Source organism: Hippocampus zosterae, chromosome 16, assembly GCF_025434085.1.
Source record: "Hippocampus zosterae strain Florida chromosome 16, ASM2543408v3, whole genome shotgun sequence".
In the NCBI taxonomy this organism is placed as follows: domain Eukaryota; kingdom Metazoa; phylum Chordata; class Actinopteri; order Syngnathiformes; family Syngnathidae; genus Hippocampus; species Hippocampus zosterae.
This window is the reverse complement of record NC_067466.1, coordinates 14,384,723-14,407,747: the sequence shown is the minus strand read 5'-3', so window position 1 is coordinate 14,407,747 and position 23,025 is coordinate 14,384,723. Positions and strand designations below refer to the sequence as shown.

General features: G+C 47.9%; 1 protein-coding gene across 1 annotated transcript in view; it reads right to left on the bottom strand.

Annotated features, from left to right (window-relative positions):
- Positions 1 to 8,452: 8,452 nt before the first annotated feature.
- The window catches only part of ephb4a (eph receptor B4a), a 31,172-nt gene continuing 16,599 nt past the window's right edge, over positions 8,453 to 23,025 (bottom strand). Inside the window, exons 3-17 of the mRNA XM_052046694.1 lie at positions 21,544 to 21,825; positions 20,464 to 20,854; positions 19,202 to 19,354; positions 16,453 to 16,788; positions 16,255 to 16,379; positions 14,965 to 15,130; positions 14,373 to 14,472; positions 13,270 to 13,334; positions 13,017 to 13,130; positions 12,425 to 12,672; positions 12,116 to 12,331; positions 11,856 to 12,005; positions 11,201 to 11,394; positions 10,628 to 10,786; positions 8,453 to 10,520 (exon numbers count right to left, since the gene is read on the bottom strand). Coding sequence (XP_051902654.1) covers positions 10,412 to 10,520; positions 10,628 to 10,786; positions 11,201 to 11,394; positions 11,856 to 12,005; positions 12,116 to 12,331; positions 12,425 to 12,672; positions 13,017 to 13,130; positions 13,270 to 13,334; positions 14,373 to 14,472; positions 14,965 to 15,130; positions 16,255 to 16,379; positions 16,453 to 16,788; positions 19,202 to 19,354; positions 20,464 to 20,854; positions 21,544 to 21,825 — 2,808 coding nt within the window. The 3' untranslated portion in view covers positions 8,453 to 10,411. The remainder of the gene's footprint in view (positions 10,521 to 10,627; positions 10,787 to 11,200; positions 11,395 to 11,855; positions 12,006 to 12,115; positions 12,332 to 12,424; positions 12,673 to 13,016; positions 13,131 to 13,269; positions 13,335 to 14,372; positions 14,473 to 14,964; positions 15,131 to 16,254; positions 16,380 to 16,452; positions 16,789 to 19,201; positions 19,355 to 20,463; positions 20,855 to 21,543; positions 21,826 to 23,025) is intronic.

The window sequence follows — 23,025 nt, the reverse complement described above, 5'->3', positions numbered from 1 at the left end:
AGTTTGAAACAAAACAACAAGGCGGTGCCGTCCTTTGATGGAGATTGGCCAAGATTGGAGGACGTCGGGCGTCGAAATGTCTGCAAAGGAGCGCTCGCGGGCCACGCAAAACATCAAAAAGTGCCGGATTGCTCCTTTTGCGGCGGCGACGACTAAAATAAAACAAAGAGCGCACCTGTCAGTCGCAAACAACGCCTCGCTCGCGCTGATGTGAGGTGGCTCTTTGAATTTCAAAAAACACAAAAACAACAAAAACGGATAGGAACAAAAGCACTGCACATCTTTCTCTCTTGATCTCCCAAAGGACGGACGGACACCAGGGGGGGATTTGTGCTCAAACCCCCGCCGGCTTACATTTGTTGAGATTACCAGGCAGATGAAGTAACTCTGCTCTTGCAACCGTCGCGTAATCTGGAAGAGGCCCGGCTGATGCAGCTCAACGCTTTGACCTTCACCCTAGGAGACAATTTTGTGCAAGTGGGACAGTTAATGAGCTGAGATGCGTGTCCGCCAAAATTCGTCAATACCAAGTACTTCACCAGAGGTCTGATCGAGGTTCAGGGTCTTCAGAATCACTCCAGGCTGGTGATGTAATTTATACGCGCGATTACGATATTCTGAAACGGGGCCGTTTTTCTTTAACTGCTTCGATTTGGTGGCTTTCATTGATGTCAGCAATTTTCTGGCATCTGATTCGCGTGGTGAGAGCAAAAGTTGTTCACGTCATTTTTTTAGTTTTATTTTTTTTGTATCGCCTTGATGGGATCTCTAATACCAAGATAGTGATATGATAGTAGTGGTATTAAGAGGTGGATTAAGTTGGTTAAATCGCCACTCAAGGCCCCCGATGCCACTGCTTTCCTGACACGGGACCCCTCTGCCATGCGTTTACCTGTCACTCACTCATCTACTTGCGCCTGAGCCACATCTGCGTCTGTCTCTTTGCTGCAGTGTCTTTTGAAAGCGCAGATCATCTGGGATTAAGCCGCTATAAGCGCTCTTGAGGTTTGACTGCAGCCGTACAAGCAGATGAGGGGTTGGTTGGGTGCGTGGGCGAGAGGGCAGGGGGGGTATTCTTGATCTCCCTCCGTGCTTAAATGTGCTGGGATTTGTATGCTGCACGGATGAAGTGAATGCTGCATTGCTCAAATATACAGTAGATGTTTGGTATTGTGTAACAATGCATGGAGCGCTTTCTTGGAATCTTTGGTTTTTAGTCATCTGTTGCATAACTTGGAACAAAAAGACACACAGTCTGTATAAATAAAAAAAAAGCACTCCAAAGGTATTTTTTCTTTCACCTTGCACCCACTGTACAGTAGAATATTTTGTAACATTGTGCATATAGTCATCAACCTATAGAAATGGATGATAAATGCAGTTTTTACCTTCCTCCAGTTCACACTGCCTGCTATTACCTGTATCACATTTTTAAAAATAAATTTATGATGACTAATTTCAAAACATTTATGTTGACGTACGTTTTTAGAGGAAATCCAACACGCTTTAATAATTCAAAGCACGGGTGGGGAACCTACGGCCCACAAGAGCATTTGCTCTGCTTCATTTGGCACTTGATAGCGCCTCAGAGGGACCGTTGAATGCTATAACCCCCAAAACATTAGACCCACAAAAGCTCATGATATACTGAGTCATATTTTTTTTCATAAATTTTGTATGGCGCTCAAAGGCCCATTATAAAAACTGAAATAGAAAATAGTAAAATGATTCCCCAGCCAACGCTGCTCAAAATGGTTGCCAACATTTTGCACCTCAGTTCAAGCCACAAATACGGACACCGTATATATAAACATGGTCACGTTTGTGAATGGCTAATTTAAATATATACACTCTGAAAAGAAATGGGTGTGTTAAATTTTATACCGTATCGTCAGGCGGTAGACATTAAAATCATCTGGATCCAGATCCTGTGTCATGTCATAATTTGACCGCTAGAGGGAAGCAGTGTGGCGTTGCTGAGCTCACTAACATGCTGGTCAGTGGGCAGTCCTGAAATGTAAAATGTGGAGGCAGATTTTCTGGACAATATTTTCTCCATTAAGTTGATATATATACAGTATATGTCAATGTATTACCCTTAATTGTGACACAAAGTCAAAACTGAGATGAAGATGATATGTGTCCAAGACGGATGCGGTATTTACAATTACAGTACAATGATCTTGTTTCATGTGATCTATTAGAACAGTGTTCACCTGCCCTTATTGAGCCAAGGCACGTATTTGACATTAAAAATAAAAATGTCTCAAAATGTGGATGCTCTGGTCGACCTTCCGCCATCTTGTGTTTTGCTGGCATAGGTAGACGAACAAAGATGCATCATCACGTGACACGAATCGACCCTGGTTGGGATTCCATGTTTTAGCCCTGATGCAATAGGGAATACTGCAAACGGAATAAATGGCATTATAATAATCACATTACCTCAATATGATTACACTATATCACTGCAATTCAAATTCAAACATACTCTGAAGGCTGTATTGCGATTACTTATCATAAATTTTGGTATCTTAGTCACCCAATTTTTTTCCATGTTATTGCGCCTAATGTAATCAGATTGCTGCTTTGTATAATCTTTGCCAATTTCAACCCTAACTAGCAAAAATGCCTTGTAATCAGACGCCTGAACATAATCGAATTGCCGTCATTAATGAATACGCTTCCCTCAATGGCTACTTCTGTGCGGTTGTTATCAGATTATTGCAGCCGGTTTAATTTTCCTATCGGCTCACTTTAACCACCTACAATTTGATCACTTTTTCCAGATTACAGTTTCACTTTCTGCAAACATGCAGTGCTGCCCCCTGTCCCCCTTTGTCTCATATTGCATCCAGATGTTGCTCAAATTACAACCATGTGCTCTGGACTTTAAATGGGACACACACACACACACACACACACACACACACACACACATTTGGTCTCGCCCCCGAGTGCCCCGCAGATTGACACAATATGCGGCAAACGCACACGGTCAGGAATAGACGTGAGTGGCCATGTTTTTAGAGTATAATTCAACAGTTATGATAGGCCGTCATTCATCCAAAACGGGCTGACACAGTACGGGGGCATCGGGGGTCTAAGTGGGGGGCGCCATATTTATTATTCAGCCTAAAGGCAGACTTGATGGGAAAGAAACGTCTCGTGTGGCAACTTTTGCTTGTCTTTGTGGTCATCGAGGATTAAAAGAGGGCCTTTAAGAGCCATTTTAGGTGCACTCTGATGGGGGTTGTGCAAACTGACTGAGGAGGAGGATGATGATGATGATGATCAGTGTGAACGTGCTTGGGGTTGCAGCTTTTAGCGAAGATTTATCTTTGAGGGATGGCGAGGTGAGAGGGTGAGTTCGGGTGACCTCGCACGTGCAGGCGAGGCTTCCGCGAAAGGTCAAGAGCGTAAAGCCGGCAATCCCACTTTTGGACGGCAGAGTTCAAGATGGAAATCCATCACGGCGATCAGGAACATGTCGAACATGCTGCTGGACACGGTCACGCGATTTCACGCACAAAGACGACCTCACATGGACGGAGGAATTCGATCGCCGCCCCCGCTCTCCTCCGCCTGGCACGCAGATCGAGTTTCCGATTCCGGCCTGACGATTCACACTGAGAACGATCGGGGGGGGGTTCACACTTCTTTCATTTCCTCACGAGAAGCTATCTTGGCGCTCAACAAAAAAAGGCGCCACGGGGGATCCGGGGAGGCCCAGACGCTTGTTGTGAAGGTGTTAGTGTTCATGTTCACATTCTTCACCCCAGCGACACCTCCAGTGAAAATATGATCTGCGCTTTGAAGTTGGCTGAATTATAGCCATTTTGGAGCACTGCCATGCGGGGGGGCGGGGGGTGCGGGGGGGACCCATTTAACCTTTAAATATTCCAACCAAAATATTGTGTTTGCTCGACATGTGCCATGAATTGCTTTTGAGCAAACAAAAGCCTTCCTTCGCACAAACGGAATTGTTTTTTTCCGTTGCAAAAGGCTCTCTTGCAAGAAAATTGCCATTCAAGGACAGCACAAAACTATTGAACAAGAAGCCAACATTAAGTACAATTTTTTTCCCACAAAAATCTGCGCTGAGATTTTTTTTTTATTGAATTTTTTTCGCTGGTCTTTGGTTAAGAAAATTAAATTAAGAAAATTAAGAAAAAAAAAAAGAAAAATGGAGAACCTTAGTAAACATAACGGCATGATTATTCCCCATGTAGATGAGTATGAAGAAAAGGCTGCATTACAAATAATGTGCAGTAAAAAAAAAAAAAAACATAATCGATCCATTTGCAGTTGGTTTATTTTCCTTTTATTAAACCAAACACTCCGCCCCCCTCAAAAAAAAAAAAGGATAGATAGATGGCATTTCTAAGTTGGGTTGGCCTTCCTGTGTGAAGTTTTATGTTCTCCCGGCACTTGCGTGGGCTTGCTCTATATACTTCCTCTCATGATAGAAATGGAAGATTTTGTCTTGCCTATAGGTTAATCTTATTTCTGTAGTCTGAATTCACGGACAATTGTAGCAAAAGAACACAAGGAAGGAGCAACAGGCTGTGTACGCACATTTTTTAATTTGGAAATCAAACAATACAATTTGCACAAATGCATTCTCGGAGCGACAGCTCGGAAGTAATCTCCCTGAGAAATGAAGTGAAACAATCATAACGTTGAGGAGACAGCAGGGGGTGGGGGGGGGGGTCTGTCGTCTGCAGATGAGCCGGGCGGTGGAAAGTCCAAACTTAATTCCACGTTGACTTCCTCGCAGCCTGAGGACGTAATGAGCAGTCTGAGCCCGCTCTATTTGAGCAGGTGGGCCTGCCGCCGCCTGCCTCCAAACTAAGTCAACAGACGGGACGGCGAGCAGCAGGGAGTGACATGGCAACCCCAAAGATTACTTGAGGGTCGGTTGTTGTGCAAGCGCTTCGTCGGGAGTCTCAAACTTGTTTTCCTCGCGGGTCACATCGTAATTACAGTCGCCGACGGGGGGGCTGGTGTAAATGCTGGAAGTAACAGTAAGGCGCAATATATATATATATATATATATATATAATTTTAATTTATTTTTCATATGGGTAGTGATGTCTGCAAGCCAGAAGCTGCTCTGCACTGTGTTTCCGACGGACAAGGTTACTTTTCTTCATATGTGGGAGCCGTAATGAGCACAGCATCATATTACGTAATTGCCTCCGTATTTAGTTATGATTTAGTTCTCAGGTAGAAGTCAAGGAAATTTTGCGGCAAGCTTCCAACAGGCCACATAAAATGATGTGCCGGGGCCAGATGTGGCCCGGTGACCTTGAGTTTGACACCGGTGATCTAAGGTAAAGCGTCATCTGCTTTGGCTGCTTGACCGACAAACATCAAGACTTTTGGGGCCTGCCAAAGGAAATCTGGCTCAGAGGAGATCTGGCAGCTCAAGTTTGCATTTGATTTAGTTTTGAAAATCGAAAATGTCCTCCTTTCTGCTTCCAAGGATGAAAAAGGAGAAGGAGAAGCCAAATTAGTCCAGTCAAGTCTGATTTTAAAGGGCGTATCACATAAATACAGTGGCGCCTCCCCAGAGTCGGACGGCCCAATGTGAGATCCAACTCATACAAAATGTCAAGAGCTCTAACCGCTGCGCCGTTTTGACTTTTCACTCCGAGCCGTCATGATCTTTTTCCCACTTGGATGACAATTAAACTGTCAAAATCAAAAAGTGAAGGTGCATGATGCGAGAGCCTTGTTGCGTACTATACCATTCGACTTAACTGTAAGGATCATGAATATACAGCTACGAGCTATTGCGAATGAGAATTCATATACTCATTATGAATAATTAGCAATACACAGTTACGTCTTTCTGCTCTGACGCATTAAAGCAATCGGTGTTTTAAACCAGAATCGGCTTACTCAAATGTATCTGAACTATTTTCAACCGTTATCGTCTTTCAAAAAAATAAAATAAAAAATAAAGCATCCAGATTTTCAATCTCGATGGCACGCAATGTAGCAAATCATGCATGTTGGAGACTAAATTGCGCAATGGTGTGAACGTGAGTGAATGTTTCTCCATCTATTTCTGCTCGGAGAATGACTGGCAACCATTGCTTGCCTCTCATCATATTTTATGGGGTGTTTTTTTTTTTTCACACACACACACACACACACACACACATGCAAGATGTAATACGCAACATGTATTATGAGTGAAACCTACTTTCTCTCCCTCCGTGGTCACATGCTGCTTCAAGCCTCTTCCCGAGGCGTTCCCCACACATACTTTCAAGTCCACACCGCACATAAAGAAGGATGAGAAACCAAAATGAGCTTCTTACCGTTTGAACAGCCACACACAAATTGCTGCGCTTATTTCCAGTGATTACTTTACACGCGGGTAGTATGTGATATGCATTTGGAACAGTAATGGTAGTATACCCCCCCCACCCCCCACCGCCATACAGGATCACATGCTGCTCCCCCCCCCCACTCCTTCTTTTCCTTTCAAATACACACACATGTACCTGTCCCACTGATATACACACACACACACACACACACACACACACGCAGCCCCACACTTGAATGCACACAGGAATGCGAGTGGAATGACACAATCCGCCGAATGCAAAAAGCTGGTCGGCCCGCTCGCTAATGAATAGCCATTCAGACGGCGGGACAAAGCTGCAGCTGGATTTGCCCTATACGGCGAGGTCAAGGGTCACTCCCAGCACTGACAGAAGTAGAAACCAGAGATGAATGCGAGGGCTGTCTTTTGATTCAACAACAAAAAAAAAAACAACAACAACAAAATATATGGCTTTTATTTACCGCCACCTCCGGGATGCTTCCGGGGGCCGCGTGAGAGCGTCGCAAGTCGAGCAACGAGTCAGGAAGCAGATCATCAAAGCGCATGAATCAGGCAGACTTTTGAAAAAAGTCCCGGCAGGTTCTCCCGGTTACGGTACGGAGCGGAGCGCCGGAGTTTAAGCCTCGTCGTCTTCGCTGTGAGCCCGTCTGAGCCCGAGGCGGAAGGGAAGAAAAAGAACATCTCCTCCTGATTAAAAAAGGGCTGAGGACCAGAAAGGGAAACAGAGGAGAGGACAAGCTCCCAGCCTTTGGGGCAAACGCTCTCTGGAGAAACACAAGCCGGGAGTCAACCTCAATATTGCACTCTTGTTAATAAAAGTGGGGTGGCGGGAGAGATGAGAGACCCCCCTCCGCACCCCCAAAAGCCCTTTAGCTCTTTTTGATATGAACAAGAAAGACAAGGAGCCGCAACTTCACATCTGTTAGCAATGAAAAGAACTTTCAAAAACGGGGAGGTTGAAACCTATCTGGAAATGTCTTTGGTCAAAAGGTGCATCTGCTTTATTGTACCGTTTAGACTTGAAGACAGATGAGACCCAAGACGGGCTAATGACGTGGACGTTCACTTGAAGGCCGCATGGGGACTTTGGGACGTCATCTCAAGAGTACTGTACTCGTGGGGGGGGGACGTTGAAAAGGGCCAACGCAATCTTTCCAAGCACGTTGTTCAAATTATGAAACATAAAAGGAAGAAGGATACACTCCGTTCCGCATTCAAAGTGTTGGCAACGTCAAACCTTTCGCAACACGTTTTCAGTCATATTTAGACATTGTTTGGATACAAACGGGCTCCTGACTGAAAGACAGAACATGAACTCTTGACCCCGACCCGTAACATTGGTGCGCAGGTAGCACTGAAGCAAAAAAAAAAAAGTGAACCACTTTACAGACTCGGTGACGTGGCCTGAAAGTCTTTTGTTAGTCCACAAATTTTAATCATACGGCGGTCCGGTGGTTAGCGCATCGACCTCGCAGGGCAAAGGTCGTGGGTTTGATCGCAGCCATGACCCTTGTGAGGATAAAGTGCATCTGAAAATGGATGGATAGATGATTAAATCCTGTTCATTGGCCAATCCTAAAGGCGGCCCGGTAGTCCAGTGGTTAGCACATCGGCTTCACAGTGCAGAGGTACCGGGTTCGATTCCAGCTCCGGCCTCCCTGTGTGGAGTTTGCATGTTCTCCCCGGGCCTGCGTGGTTTTTCTCCGGGTGCTCCGGTTTCCTCCCACATTCCAAAAACATGCATGGCAGGCTGATTGAACACTCTAAAAATTGTCCCTAGGTGTGAGTGTGAGCGTGGATGGTTGTTTGTCTCTGTGTGCCCTGTGATTGGCTGGCAACCGATTCAGGGTGTCCCCCGCCTACTGCCCGAAGACAGCTGGGATAGGCTCCAGCACCACCCGCGACCCTAGTGAGGATCAAGCGGCTCGGAAGATGAATGAATGAATGAATGAATGAATGAATGAATGAATGAATGGCCAATCCTAACAACTAAATATCAAAACCCCCCAAAAAACAGGGTAGCTGATTTTTAAGTTGCTTGGATTCCTTCTCGTACCTACCGACAAATAAAAGGTCTTCGACAATGAATAGTTATGAGCATCTTTATTTGTGAATGCTGAATACAAAGTAGCCTACACACAGCACAGTAATCAAACATAACCTTTCGTTGTTTTTTTTTTTTTTGTACTCTATTATTTCAAAGCGGAGTTGACGGAGATCTTCAATATGAAGACCCCATTTCCCACGATCCTTCAGAAGGACCATCCGTCATACTTGCGTCACATCCCCGGTGCTTCGGATGAGAAGGCTTGTCGTGGTTTTAGATGAGCGTTAGAAAAGACGGCGCACTAAGCGCCAATTTGATCTACACTGATTGCAGTCTCGAGTCCACTCTCTATTGATTATAAAAGCGCGGCCGGAAAATGGCCGCACGTTTCCTGCACCTCATTTCGCCGGCTTCTTGTTAATCACCTCGGGTTAATTGTGCCTCAATCTTCTTAAAGCCCCACCGAAAATGATCCCAGATGATAGAAAAGCCGCGTTTAAGCTCCTGTGCGCTACAATCTGCTCCATCAGGTACGGCGAGGGGGGAAAAAAAGAGGTGGGCGGGGGGGCTGCATTGTGTATTACATCTCTTATCTTCAGTGGTGCGAATAAAAATCGGAAACAAAAATTTTTTTGTGTCTTATGGCCCAGAGAATGAAGCATTTAGAAAGAAGGCGCGCGCCTTTTCATATCCGTCATGGCCGTTGCGTGGATGGAGAGCTGTCAGCCTCCTGGGGGGGGCGTTATGCAAACTAATTTGCCATAAATGCCAGAAAGACTTTACCATTTCAAAAGATGCAAAATTTTGGGAGTTGGGGAAAAAAAAAATGAATTACAGTCTGTTCTTGAGCAAGCGCCTGTAGTCAGTAAGATGAGGAGAGGGCCGGTGGCGCTAATCAAACGGCAGCTCTGCGCAGTTATCAGCATTCCATTCTGAAACCGGGGCGTTCGGCACACTGGGGGCATTATTTGTAATCCGAGTTGCTTAAGAAGACTTTTTGTACGGCTCGAGGCTAAAAGAGAAACAATGTATGACGTTGAAAGGGAAAATAATGTCATAAAAAAATACAGTTGCTGTACATTTAAATGTAGCAAAATATTCTAATGCTCCAAAAAAAAAAAGGTCACTTTTTCTCACACGCACAAAAAAAAAAATCACTTTCTCACACGCACCAAAAAAAAATAAAAAAAAATAAAATGGCACTGGAAGATAATGTATGTGACATAAGCACTGACATTTGAGGCCAGAGAGCTTTCTGGTCATGTTTGGTCCATGTTCAAGTTTCCATATTAGCATGCTGCGGAAAATGTTCCGCTACTTGAGAAGAAAAAAAAAAAAAAACAGTGTCGCAAAGGACATTGGAATTGCCTCAGTTGCGACAAGTGCCGTCTTTCGTTTTTCTCCTCCGCGCTAGAAGCCAGACGGAGGAGGATGAGAGGAGTTATGATGACAAGCGAGCACGGCAAAGCCCGCTTTACACGCCACACCTGAGTAAAAGAGAGTTTGCGATGAAATCAAATGAGTGAATGTGGGCTTGGGGAGTGGGGGGGTCGAAAACCCCAACACTGTTCAAGTGTTCGGTTGGTGATATGAAAGCTGCGATCCAGAGGGCAGCAGACGTGTGTGGAGCGGTTCTTGTGTGAATTAGTGTGAGACCTTTTCATTGGCCTTTAGCTTCTTTGCCGCATTTGACAAGCAGCTGCTTTTCATCACTGTGTTCTTTCTCCGCATGGCACTTGAAATGGGGGTGGTGGTGGTGCTGTGGGGTGGGGGGGGGTGTCCTTCTTCGATACATAAGCAGGGCCCACTTCGCGAGCAGTCCTCCCGCACGTGTCGTCGTCTGTGATGATTAAAATCCAGGCAAACCTCATAGATCCCCCCCCCCCCCCCGGGTGATTCGTAATACATTTGTCCAACATGTCGCTTCGGGCCCAAAGTAAGTCACGAGAGAGGATCCAGAGCGCCCCAGGCTGACTTTGTGACATCCGTGTCTGGGCAAGCTAGAAGGTCACGGGTGCCGCGCTCTTGTTCTGGAAGTTCATGGTCTGGATGCTGGAGAGGATCTTCCGCTGATGGCCGGCCAAAGTCACGCCCATGTGTAGCAAGTCTCTAGCGGGCGGGGGGGGGGGGGGAGAAATTGCAAATTCAGCGTCAGTTCAAAAAAACCCCGTTAAGAAGCCGACTGATGCCGTGACAGAAACAAAGTCGGGACTGACTGTGTCGTGATCTGGCCCAGCTGCTCCACAGTCGCGAGTCCGGCTTGCAAGAAGCTGTCCTCGTAGCGTTCCATCTTAATGGCCCTCAGCCATTCGCCCACCGAGGCGCAGGACGAGAGGGCCATCGGCGACCGCTGGCCGAGCAGGGGGTAGGAAGGCCTGGGGGGAGGAAGCGGGAGAAGAAAGAAAGGAAGTCAGACACGCAACAACAGCAAAACAAAAACAACCCCGAGAAGCTTACATACTTAGCGCTGCGGCCGCATTCCCGCCGACATGCCGACATGTCATGCGAACCACGTGATTGACGGGGGCAAACAATTGGATTTGTCAGGGGGTGGGGTGTTCCTCTACTGTATGCGAGATGGGGGGACGGCGGAGGGAAACGCGCACAGCAAGCTGCCGACGGGTCACAGCGGGACTTGGGCGGGCGCTACGTAAGATGAACAGCGGGGGGGCGGACGGATGGCCGTCGCGCGACGGACGCCACAGCGGAATCGGTACGAAAAGGACACGCGCGCGCTCGTCGTCGTCGTCGCCGCTGCTACTCTGACCGACGTGCGTCCGTCCACTCACCCGGCTCCCTCCTGGGCGACTATTTTCAGCGACGCAGGGTTCCGGATCAGTTTGTCCAAAGCGCTGACGAGTTCAGTGAAGCGAGGCCGCGCCGAGCGATCCTTCTGCCAGCAGTCCAGCATCAGCTGGTGGAGGTGGGTGGGGCAGTCGGGCGGCGGGGGCAGCCGATAGTCCTGCTCTATCGCGTTGATTACCTGGACCAAAGGGTAGTTGAGTGTTGGATTAGCCGCTCATCAGAGGCAAAGCCCAAACACACATGGTGGAGACTCTCCGCTAACAACCCGGGTTCAACTTACCACTTCCTCGATAAAGATCTTGGCGCATTACAGGAAATACACATAGAGCCCGCGAATAGGTGAGTTTTCAACAAATAGGGACCGTTTGTGAACAGCGAACTAAGAATAGTGGACGTTCAAGCGGTTACGATTCCCGATCTGATTCCGATAATTCAAAAAAAAAAAATCTGTTTTGAGAATATGAATGCCAGCTGTCGAGTAAAAACCAACCGGAAGGTATTCATCTAACCGTGTGCGTTAATGTGGCGCATTTCGATACAGCTCCTTTGATTGTGCCGGTGTAGCTAACGATGTGCTCGGTAAGCGACCGCATCTGGTTTTTCGATGATATTCCGACGCGGATTTTGTGGTCAACCTACATCTTGGTTGCTCATGTCCCAGTAGGGCCTCTCTCCAAAAGACATGACCTCCCACATGACGATACCGTAGCTCCACACATCCGAGGCTGATGTGAACTTTCTGAAGGCGATCGCCTCCGGCGCTGTCCAGCGGATTGGGATCTTCCCTCCCTGCGCAAGTGTGGGGGGGGGGAAGTGAGACGCCCACATATTCGCCTTTTATACAGCAGAATGAGTCTTCTCGCGAGCTTTGTGACTGGGCTTGAGGCTAGCGGGCTTACCAAAGAACTGGTGTAGGTTGGGTCAGAGGAGTTCTCCTGCAGGAAGCGCGACAAACCAAAATCGGACACCTTGCACACCAGGTTGCTGTTGATCAGGATGTTGCGGGCCGCCAGGTCTCGGTGGACGTAGCTCATCTCCGCAAGGTATTTCATGCCCGAGGCGATGCCGCGGAGCATCCCCACCAGCTGGATGGGCGTGAACTGGCTGTCGTTAAGCTAGGCGGGGGAAACGGGGGTGGGGAAAAAAAATTTCAGTCCGAGAACGCCATGACGACGCGCGACGGGTTGCAATTTTGCCACCGAACCGACCCGCAGAAAAGAATCCAGAGCGCCGTTCTCCATAAACTCTGTGAGGATCATGACCGGGCAGCTGGCCGTGATGATGCCCTCCAGGTGAATAATGTTGGGGTGCTGAAACTGGCCCATGATGGACGCCTCGGACAGGAAGTCGCGCCGTTGCTTCTCGGTGTAGCCGCCTTTGAGCGTCTTTATGGCGACGTAGTTTTCTTTTTTCCCGGGCACCCTCAGCCGGCCTCGGCACACCTCGCCAAACTCTCCTGTGGCGACGCAATCACGCATTTAGCCACTTGACATCATTTGGAGGGGGAGGAGTTAGCGCAGAAGCTCGCTCGCAGCGAGGCCTGGCCTTTGCTTTGAACGGGAGCCGTTAACACGGCGAACACATTTATCAGTTAATAGCTTTGTGCCGGTATTGAATTCGGCCCGATAAAGAAGACGGAACAGAAATTGCTTTTAAATGTCACCGAATCCATTTCGCTTAGTAAATTAGATAAACTTCACATAACGGCATTTTCAAAAGAAGATCATCCGTAGCGAAACAAAACATTGGCCGAAACCAAGCTTCCGTCCGATGGATGAGCGAATGCGACCGGCGGCTTACCGGCTCCGATGACCTCCTCAATCTTGACAAAGGAAACATCGATTTCCTTGGCAAATTCGCGCACTGCCTCATTGGGGTCCTCGTAGGTGAAGGGGTCGATATAAACCTTGACCCCTACGGGAGTAACGCAAACAAAGTCGTGGGAAAGGAAGAGAAAACAAAGGTTAGAGAAGTCTGAGCGCTGACGAGCGGCGTCAAGATTAAAGGGAGGATTTTTTTTCATGATGTGAGCGCGTTGGGGCGAGCGCGTTACCTTGGCCTACAAAGTACTGGCTGTTTTTGTCGCTCATTTCTGGGTCCTTCATGCGGCTGTGTCTGCTGCAGGTAGACGGGGACAAAATACGATTAGAGGAGATAAGGGATGCGCGTTTAGCTTTGTTGTTGTTGTTTTTTTTTTTCCTGACAAAGGCTGTCACGCTCCATTGGATGAACGCGAGGCGAATCAAATGAATGCAAATGATCAGATGTAGAAGATGGAAAAACAATAACAAAATCACACAACGGCTGATTTTTTTTTTTTAATTGGAAAATGCGCAGGAAAAATAAAAAAACACTGTAGGATGACGAGATTATTTCGAGTTCAAAAGAATCGTTTGCTGTAGAAAGCCGCAATTAAATGACAAGGATTTTTTTTTTCCAACAACTTTTTCGTGAAAAATATCTGGTGGCGATGATCATATTTTTTTTTTCTAAATAACAAAAATCTCATTCATTCCACACGTTATTAATTAACGATCCTGTAAAACTCGATCGGCCGTGTAGCTGCTGGAAGTCTGTCGTCCACCATTTCTAGTCCCTTATCCACCTCATACGCCTAAAATAGCAATCATGCACCACCCTTAGAAGCAGATCTGGGCCTCCACCACCCGTTTGTGAGCATGTGTGTGTGTGTGTGTGTGTGTGTGTGTGTGTGTGTGTCACAAGGTCACTGCTATTGTTCTCCTGTCCTGTGGAAACAGGGTTGGGACGCCTGCATCCTGTCTCCCCTTGCCCGCTACCTCCACCATCATTGCGCCCTCTCTCACCCACATCAACGTATACACACACACACACACACACACTTTCTCTACTTAAGACGGCATGGCACGCGGCTCGCTCAAACAATGAAGCCCTCGACCGAGGCGGCCCCGAAGAACAGGAATAAGTTTTTAGCTGCGCAAGCGAAACGAGCGCGCCACTCGACGACACAAAAGGGAGCAAAGCAGAGTGCGCGGCGACAACTGATTTTTTTTTTTTTGCGTCAACAACAGAACAAAGAGGCGCGAGACGGTCAAACGCCACATTCCCCTCCACCATTTTTCCATTTCCTGTTATTCTTGCCGCGTGTTGTCTCCTCCCCCGCCCTGACTCTCTCACCGTATGCAGTAAGCGGCCACAAAGATGAAAGTGACGAGCAGCAGCATCCCGATGGCGATAAGGATGCCCGGCACCAAGAACTGGGTGGAAGAGTCGATTCCTGGCAGAGTAGAAAAGAGCAAAAAAAATAAATAAAATTAAAACAGCCAGAGAAGTCAAAGGAGGAGATTGAAATCAATGGCCAACAAAAATATAAGAGGAGGAAATGAAGGAAAGCAGGAAAAAAAAAAAAAAAGAACTTGGATAAGATTGTCAGCGCAAAGACGATAACCCGGTACAAGGACGACATTAATTTCATTTCAAGAGATTACGAAGGCGCGCGTTAGGAAGATTGCTGAACCAAGTGAGGAAAAAAAAAAAGTCTTTGGTTTTAACCTCCCTCGAAGAGGTTATGGTTTCATCGCATTTAGCGTTTCCGTCAAATCTTGGTGTAGACTTGGGAATGTTTGGTACTTTAGTCAGCATTGCAAGATTCGGTTCAGTTTTCACGACGAATAATGTCTGCAGGAGGTGAACAGCGGGCGGTCTTTTCTACGTCCCACACGAGCGCTTTTGTGGTTTCGCGATATTCCCCCGTTTGTTTTTGTATTACCGTCGGGCAGGGTGCGGAAGACCGCCGCGGGACTGAAGCTTCCGTAGCCGGCCATGGTGCGCGCCCGGACCTGCACCTCGTACTGAGTGGCTCTGCGAAGGTCCGTCAGCACGGCCTGGTTTCTGTTACTCTCGGCGAAGTGGCACGGATCCTCGCTGCGCCGCTCCTACAGATGGAATGAAAACAGCGTTTGGCAGGGATGGAGGTGCGAGTGAAACGGCAACGAGTGAGGAGACGACAGACGCGTCAAACAAGAGCGCCGGACAGCTACAATGTAGCGTTTGTGCTTGTAACGCCGCTCGTAACTCTGGCGGGTTTTCGGCCAAAACCAATCGGGACTTGTTGAAATCGGTTACGGAAACAAATGAGATCATTATCTGGCGATGACAACAACAATTAAGATTGCTCGTGAAAAATCCGAGGGCTGAACGATTTTGAAAAATACAAATAAATACATAAGATAACCTTTATTTGTCCCACACTGGGGAAATTTGCAATATATATTGATAAATATATATAATATGTTAATAAATAATAATAACATAAAAAATAATATAATATACTGTATATTTTAAATATATAATAAAAATACATATGCGATTATTTGTTTCAAATAAACGCAAGAAAAGAAATGCTATATTACAATAAACAATGTTATATTTATTCTTGCGGCCCGGTAGTCCAGTGGTTAGCACGTCGGCTTCACAGTGCAGAGGTACCGGGTTCGATTCCAGCTCCGGCCTCCCTGTGTGGAGTTTGCATGTTCTCCCCGGGCCTGCGTGGGTTTTCTCCGGGTGCTCCGGTTTCCTCCCGCATTCCAAAAATATGCATGGCAGGCTGATTGAACACTCTAAATTGTCCCTAGGTGTGAGTGTGAGCGTGGATGGTTGTTCGTGTCTGTGTGCCCTGCAATTGGCTGGCAACCGATTCAGGGTGTCCCCCGCCTACTGCCCGGAGACAGCTGGGATAGGCTCCAGCACCCCCCGCGACCCTAGTGAGGATCAAGCGGTTAGGAAGATGAATGAATGAATATTTATTCTTGATAAATATTTTAGTACAATAAGCTAGTCTTCCATGATCAGTATGACAACGTCACAAAATTATTCCAAACAAGTGTGACGTCAACATAAGCCAGTAAATCATAAATCTACTCGCGTGGACCAAAACCCACCAGAAGCAGAATTTTTGACGCCGTTTTGTGTGTCGGACACGAGGCTAATCTTGCGGCCGGCAAGCAAAAAGACAAAAACCGTAGCTTGTTAGCTTGTGCGTGCTAACGGACGCTCGTACCTTCTCACAGTAGCGTAGTTGATACTGCAGAATGGTGTAGTGGGGCTGCACAGGGACGGACCAGTGAAGGGTTAAGCTGCTCTCCGTGGAGTCACTCTTGCGAATGACAGACACCAGCGACGGTACTGCGCGGGAGACCCCGAGCGGATTAAAAACCGTCCGCGTTACCCCCCGTCAACCTTTCTCGCAATTTCTTACCGTCATAGCTTGTGGTGATGTTGACGCCCTCGCTGGAGGGGTCCTTGCCGCTGAGCTGGGACACCCCGTTCAGAGCCTGGATGGCGAAGGTGTACGTGGTGTGAGGCAGCAGGCCCCACACCTCCACCCGCCGACTGGTCAGGCCGTGCTGAGCCGGCCGGTAGCTGACGCTGTCGCCGCAGGACACGCACGAGCCCCTGGGCGTTCTGCACATGAGGCACCTGACGCTGTAGCTCAGGTCGGCTCTGCCGCCGTTGTCCAGAGGCTCGTTCCACTCCAATCGTAGCGACGTGCCGTTAATCTGGGAGGCGATGCTGCGCGGCGCTGAGGGAGGCCCTGCGGGCAAAGTTTCAAACCATCAACCATCGACTGGAACATTGCAATCGGGGTTATTTAGCAAGGTGGGACTTTTGAGACACTTTGAAGATTCCTTTTCATGCCCCTTTAGCACGCTACAACTTTCACATTAAGCTAATGCTGCTTTCAAACACATTATTATGCTACAAACCAACCAAATTATATTTCGTAATAGCAAAGGGAGACAAACGTAAACTGAACAAAGTGCGGGCAAAGTTTCAAACCATCAACCATCTACTGGAACATTACAATCGGGGTTATTTAGCAAGGTGGGACTTTTGAGACACTTTGAAGATTCCTTTTCATGCTCCTTTAGCACGCTACAACTTTCACATTAAGCTAATGCTGCTTTCGAACACATTATTATGCTACAAACCAACCAAATTATATTTCGTAATAGCAAAGGGAGACAAACGTAAACTGAACAAAGTTTCAAACCATCAACCATCTACTGGAACATTACAATCGGGGTTATTTAGCAAGGTGGGACTTTTGAGACACTGTGAAGATTCCTTTTCATGCTCCTTTAGCACGCTACAACTTTCACATTAAGCTAGTGCTGCTTTCGAACACATTATTATGCTACAAACCAACCAAATTATATTTCGTAATACCAAAGGGAGACAAACGTAAACTGAACAAGCCAAATCAACAAACCTTGACATTAACATGAACCTTTTCAGGGACAGCGGCTACTACAGGGGACAGCTTATCGTGTTATCAGGTTACAGGGGGCATGAAAGCGTTAAAATGTAAACATTTCAAAGATTAGAAACTAATTTTTTTTTAATTATCAAGAGCAATGAGGCCTCGGCTGTTCCAAAGATGGATCATGGAGGTGGGTTGAGGGTGGTGGTGGTGGTGGTGGGGTGGGGGGGGTTCTTGTAGCTATCCATGGAATAACAACAGCACTCCCAAAGCCACCATAAGAAATGCGTTTACTCATATTTTTAGTTCTCATTTTCATCGTGAACGCTATAAATAATAAAAAACAAAGAACTGGTGAAAAAAAAACTGCAAAGTGTACATCTGTTAAGGTAGGACAGAATGACGGTGATAGGCATGCCAGTTTAACACCTCCACTAATATTGTGTCATCCTTATTACATAGTGAAAATGTCATCATCATTTCATTTGCGGCTTTTTTTTTTTAAACCTGATGCAATCAAGGCATAGCAAATTTTTCCCATCAAATCCAATTACAACCCTGCAGTTGTGTTTTTTTTTACGCCGTTTCACATTCCCGTGACCTTACAACGGTCTTATTTGTTTTTCACATAGGCACAGACATAAGATTCCGTCTTTACGTGTCGCCAGGAAGCAGAATTTCCGGAGCCTTTGCGTCACAACGGGGGAGCAGCGTATGTGTGGCAGAATTTCACTGGTGCAATTACGCCGCGGCGAAACGTGGCCGATAATGAGCGCTGTGTGAAAATGGTGAGAAGATAACTGTTGCCTCGGGCCGAGCAGAAAACGGGGCGGGGGGAGCTTCTGCCGCTGCCAAGGAGACGCAGCTTTGTCACGGAGCCTCCAGCTGTCTTGCGCGCAAATACTTTTCTCACTGGAAGCCCAAAGTGGGGCAACATCACAGACCGCGGCTGACGTATGAATTCGGCACTCATCACCTGGGGGAAGGTAGTGTAGAGGGCATTCGTTTTCCGACTTAACAATCAGATGACATTTTATTAGCATTGTCGCGCCGGCGTACGTCTGGTATAAGATTTCATCCCGAGTGGAAAAAGCAACTCTTGGGAAGGTTGAATCCAAAGTAAAAGCCGACTGATTTGCTAAGATCGTGATATTTCTTCTCAAATCCAAGTTGAACCCAAAACGGAATTGCCCATAGGCGCTAAGCGCACGGCTGTCAATGGCTGCTGGGGGGGCTCCAGCTCATCCACAAATGCAAAGACGAAGGCATTGCGATGAAAGTGAGCAGGAACAAATACGTGCGTTGTGAAATGAAGTGAAATCCCAACTGTGGCAAGTGTGAAATGTTTCACATCCTCTTGATTGCTAATTCGGGGTGGAGGGGGGGGGGGGGGGTAAGTGCATCGAGCTGTCCAAGTCAATTCCTTTCACACGTGATCTTGAATCCCGGAATCGGCGCTGAGGTGTCACTTAAGACCGTCAATGGCTACTTCCCCTTTTTGAGTGGAAGCCCCCCCACCCACCAACCCCTCCGCCCCTCCAATCTGTCACTAATGACATACATCTCAATGGCCAGCTGTGGCACAAAAGAATCAAAGCAGATTTAAAGGGAAAATGGGGGGGGGGGTTAGCACCAGAGGTGGCCGAATCAGAAGCCGGCAAGAGCCGTGGCGAGCGTGAAGCTTTGCGCCTTCGTATTTGCCAGCACGGATGAATTCGGAAGCCATTTTTGGGCGATTACTCACTCGTGCACGGAGCGTCGGGGGTGTCGGATTGTGCTCGGAAGTATCCGGGCCGACACACGCATACGGACTCCCCTCTGATGGAGGCGTGGCTCGCTCCCGGACAGACTGTGCACTGTCCCTCCGCGCTGGACTTGAAGTGACCCACGGGACAAGCTGCGGGAGGACAAATGAAGGAAAAGCATTATGAGCCTCTTGCATTGCACATGACCTGTGGCTCCTACACGCACGTTAACTCCGCTCAGGTGCCAGATGGCCGCAGATGGGATGAGGGAAGAATGTAATGAGAGCTAAGTCATAAATCAGATAGACGAGTCTTTTATATGGGGAGGGGGGGTTGAACCAAAACATGATAGTCCTTAGAGAGATAAGGAAGGAAAAAAAAACAACAGCAGATTTCCTGTTCCTTTAAAAAAAAACAACTGAGAAATCATCTGTGAGTGGAGCAATTTCGAGTCAAGGCGTCTTCAGCTGTAAAATGTGACTCGAGATCACTTGGCGACAGGAAGCTCCTGCGTAGCCATTGTTTGTTTCAAAGATGAACTTGAGTTCAGCAAGAAGCTACAAATCAGGGTTGTCTTGAGAGGAAATGACACCTATGCGGACATAAACGAGTGGACGCGCTGGTCAGCAGGCGCTTTGTTTCAATGGCGCCGCCCAAATGAATCAAGCGCATCCGTCAAAGTGAATCGACGTGACACAAGTGTGCATGCGTTGTACATTTCGCCGTTCGGGCCGGGAAACGTACGTACTGTTGATATGTTAGCGAATGGAATTAGCGCCGACTAACAACGTTTTCGTTTTTATAAACTATCAGCCTGCGAAGCCAATCAACTGTTCAATCTTCTTATGGAGGCAATTTCCCTTAATGCTCCTGCGCTTGTTTTTTTTTTTCTCCTTCCGAGCCTTTGATTGAATGTGCTCAAAGTGATACAGTCTTCACAAAGCGCTCACCCCCCCACCACCACTCCACCATCCTTCTATCGCACTCAACCAAACGTCGTCCCAGCAGTCAGCCTTTGACCCCGCTCTTCCCCTCGGAGATAAGTGCCGCTCGGCCTGACCTCTCACCCCGTCCTCTCTCTGTCGCCGCTTCCCCTCCTCATTATATGCGGCGCTCTCCCACGTCCTCTGCAAATGCGTCTACCCTCGCAAGCGCACCCCGCCCGCGGCTCGCCATTGTTTTCTCCTTTTTTGTAGGCGTCGCCAGGCGCGGAGGCGCTGACTCGCGGCGCGCGCGCCAGCTAACCTCATCTCAGTCCTACCTGTGCATCTGGTGTGTCCCTCGGCGGCCTCGTATCCGGGCACGCAGGCGCAGGAGGTGGTCGGCTGGCCCACCCACTGGCCGTCTTCGCCACAGAAAAGCTTGGGGGAGCGGGCTCGGGGGCCCTGTTGCGCGGCGTGCTCCACGCACACACCATGCGCCTCCTGAACCAGAGTGCGTGGGACCGTCTCGGGGAAAGAGGAAAGAGCGCTGACGAGGGGGGGGCACTTTTTGAAGAAAACTCTGACGGAGAGCAAGGCCATGCAGGAGCCCTGAGCCTGAAAGGCCAAGTAGAAGCCTCTCTTGGATAAAGGGCCGAGTCGTATGGTCTTCATGTTGGATTTCCGCTCGCCGCCCTTCCTGAGGAGAAAGTCCGCTGCCACTGTATCCACCTTGGGACGGGAAGAAAGACGTTCTAAGTCTCGCCCCGGCGGGATTCCGGCGCGCCGGATCGACAAGCTTTCCACACATTAGAAATCCTGAACGGCACCTCACATATGCTTCACATTATTGAAACTTTTCCGAGCGTGCTATTTCGGGGTTCTCGTTGATTTACTACCTTCCTGGCAAACGTTGTTTCCCACTGCTGATAAAACCTCATACGCACAGACGTGAAACATGCCCCGGTGCGTTGCGGCAATTTATCACGATCATTTCATAACTTACAAAAAAAAATAAAAAAATTGTAGTGACTGTAAATTTGAACCGGCGTGTGTTTCGCAACGTCCCACGGTGCGTTCGAGAACACCATAAAAAAACGGAATACTTCATAGATGCGTGGGGGGGGGGGGGAACGGCGTCACTGCATCGATTACAATGCTTAAAAAAAAAAAAATTGTAGTGACTGTAAATTTGAATCGGCGTGTGTTTCGCAACGTCCCACGGTGCGTTCGAGAACACCATAAAAAAAACGGAATACTTCATAGATGCTTAGGGGGGGGAAAAAACGGCGTCACTGCATCGATTACAAGGCCCAAAATGATTGTGAATTGTGTGAAAGTACAAAAAATAGAAGTCCTAGTAGCCCCCCCTCCCCCCCGAGACACTGTTCCGCACCTGCATTCCGAGCGCAGGCGCATACCTTTGTGTACGGATTCTCCATCCACGGCGGATACGTGTCCGTGGCCTCGTCGGAGTCGGCCTGGTAGTAGTAAAGGTTAAAGGTCTCCTTGCAGCTGCGGTGGTGGCTGTTCCCGGAGGAGCACTCCATCATGGTGAAGCGCAGCTCCACGTAAACCTGCGAGGCTCCCCGTCGCGGGATGAAGCCGCTGCGCAGCCAGTGGCTGAAAGAGCTGTCGGTTTGACAGATCTGATAGGTCCTCACGCTGTTGTTCTCCTCGTCCAAACCGCTCACTTCCTCCCACTGAGAGCACAGACAAGTTTTTTTTGTGGGTTTTTTTTGTTGAACGGCACTCGAAAGGGAATCCGAGCCCGAAAGACAAACGGTAGAACGTTTCCATTAGCCCGGCTGTTTGTAATTGTCCAGTAAAAAAAAAAAACGCGAGTCTTTTCGAAGGCCAGCGCATTAAAAAGTCTTTTTTCTCTTCTTTATCGGTTATGGCGCGAGTCCGCCTATGAGACTTCAATTCGGGCTCCGTCACGACTCGAATTCTGGCTTTTTTCTTTTTTTTTAAAATCATTCCGCACACCGAGGTGCGGTGCAGCTTGTGGGGAATTTTTTTTTTTTTTTTTTTTGAACTTCCACTTGTCAAGCAGAGCACATTGCAGCAACCTCGACTGTCTTTCTTTCAAACACAGCAACGCAGAAGTTATGGAACACACTTGTGACCGAATATCCGATTGCACGGCAAAGCGGCCTTGCCGATCGTAAAACGTGTCGAAGGGCAGGAAACACCCTCGACGTGAACATAATCAAGGCCGAATCCAGCAGATGTGCTGGAGAATGTCACTCATGTAAATATGTAAATGTTTACACACCCCCGCCCAAAAGACGATGCGTTGACTAAGGCTGAGAGCCAGCAGCCCAACACCGACGCGGGTTCATCGCCTTTTGGAGAGATTTTTTTCCCCCGTTAAGCCGAAATGAAACGATGTGGAGCGCGGCAGCTCCTATTTTTCATCAACAAACGCCGCTCGCGTCGACGCCGGCATTCGGCGGGGAGTGACGGACGGCGAGCTCGACTCCAATTCGGTCAAATCGTGCCAACGTTTAAACGAAAATTGAAATGTTGGGTTTGTCTCAAGGGATGGTCGAGTTAATCCGATCGAAGAGAGGCCGGCAAAATATTTGATCGGCATATACCTTGTCTGTTTAATACGCCTGACTGTTGATCACAGATGGGAACGTTTACATGACTTATCAAAGAGCCGTGTGGGACCCCGCCGCCCACCCCCACCCGTTTATTGACGTCCTTACAACGTTTTCCCATCCGAGACACGAATAGAGGAGAAAATATGGTAGCCGCCGGCAAAAATAACCCAGCAACCACTCTTTTGGTTGATCAAATTACAAATCTGCCTGTTTTTGGGGTTGCTGGAATGCCAAATTGTGGTCTGCCAGCGGATTCCACGCCACGGTCGATGAGACGCATCAAAGCATCTG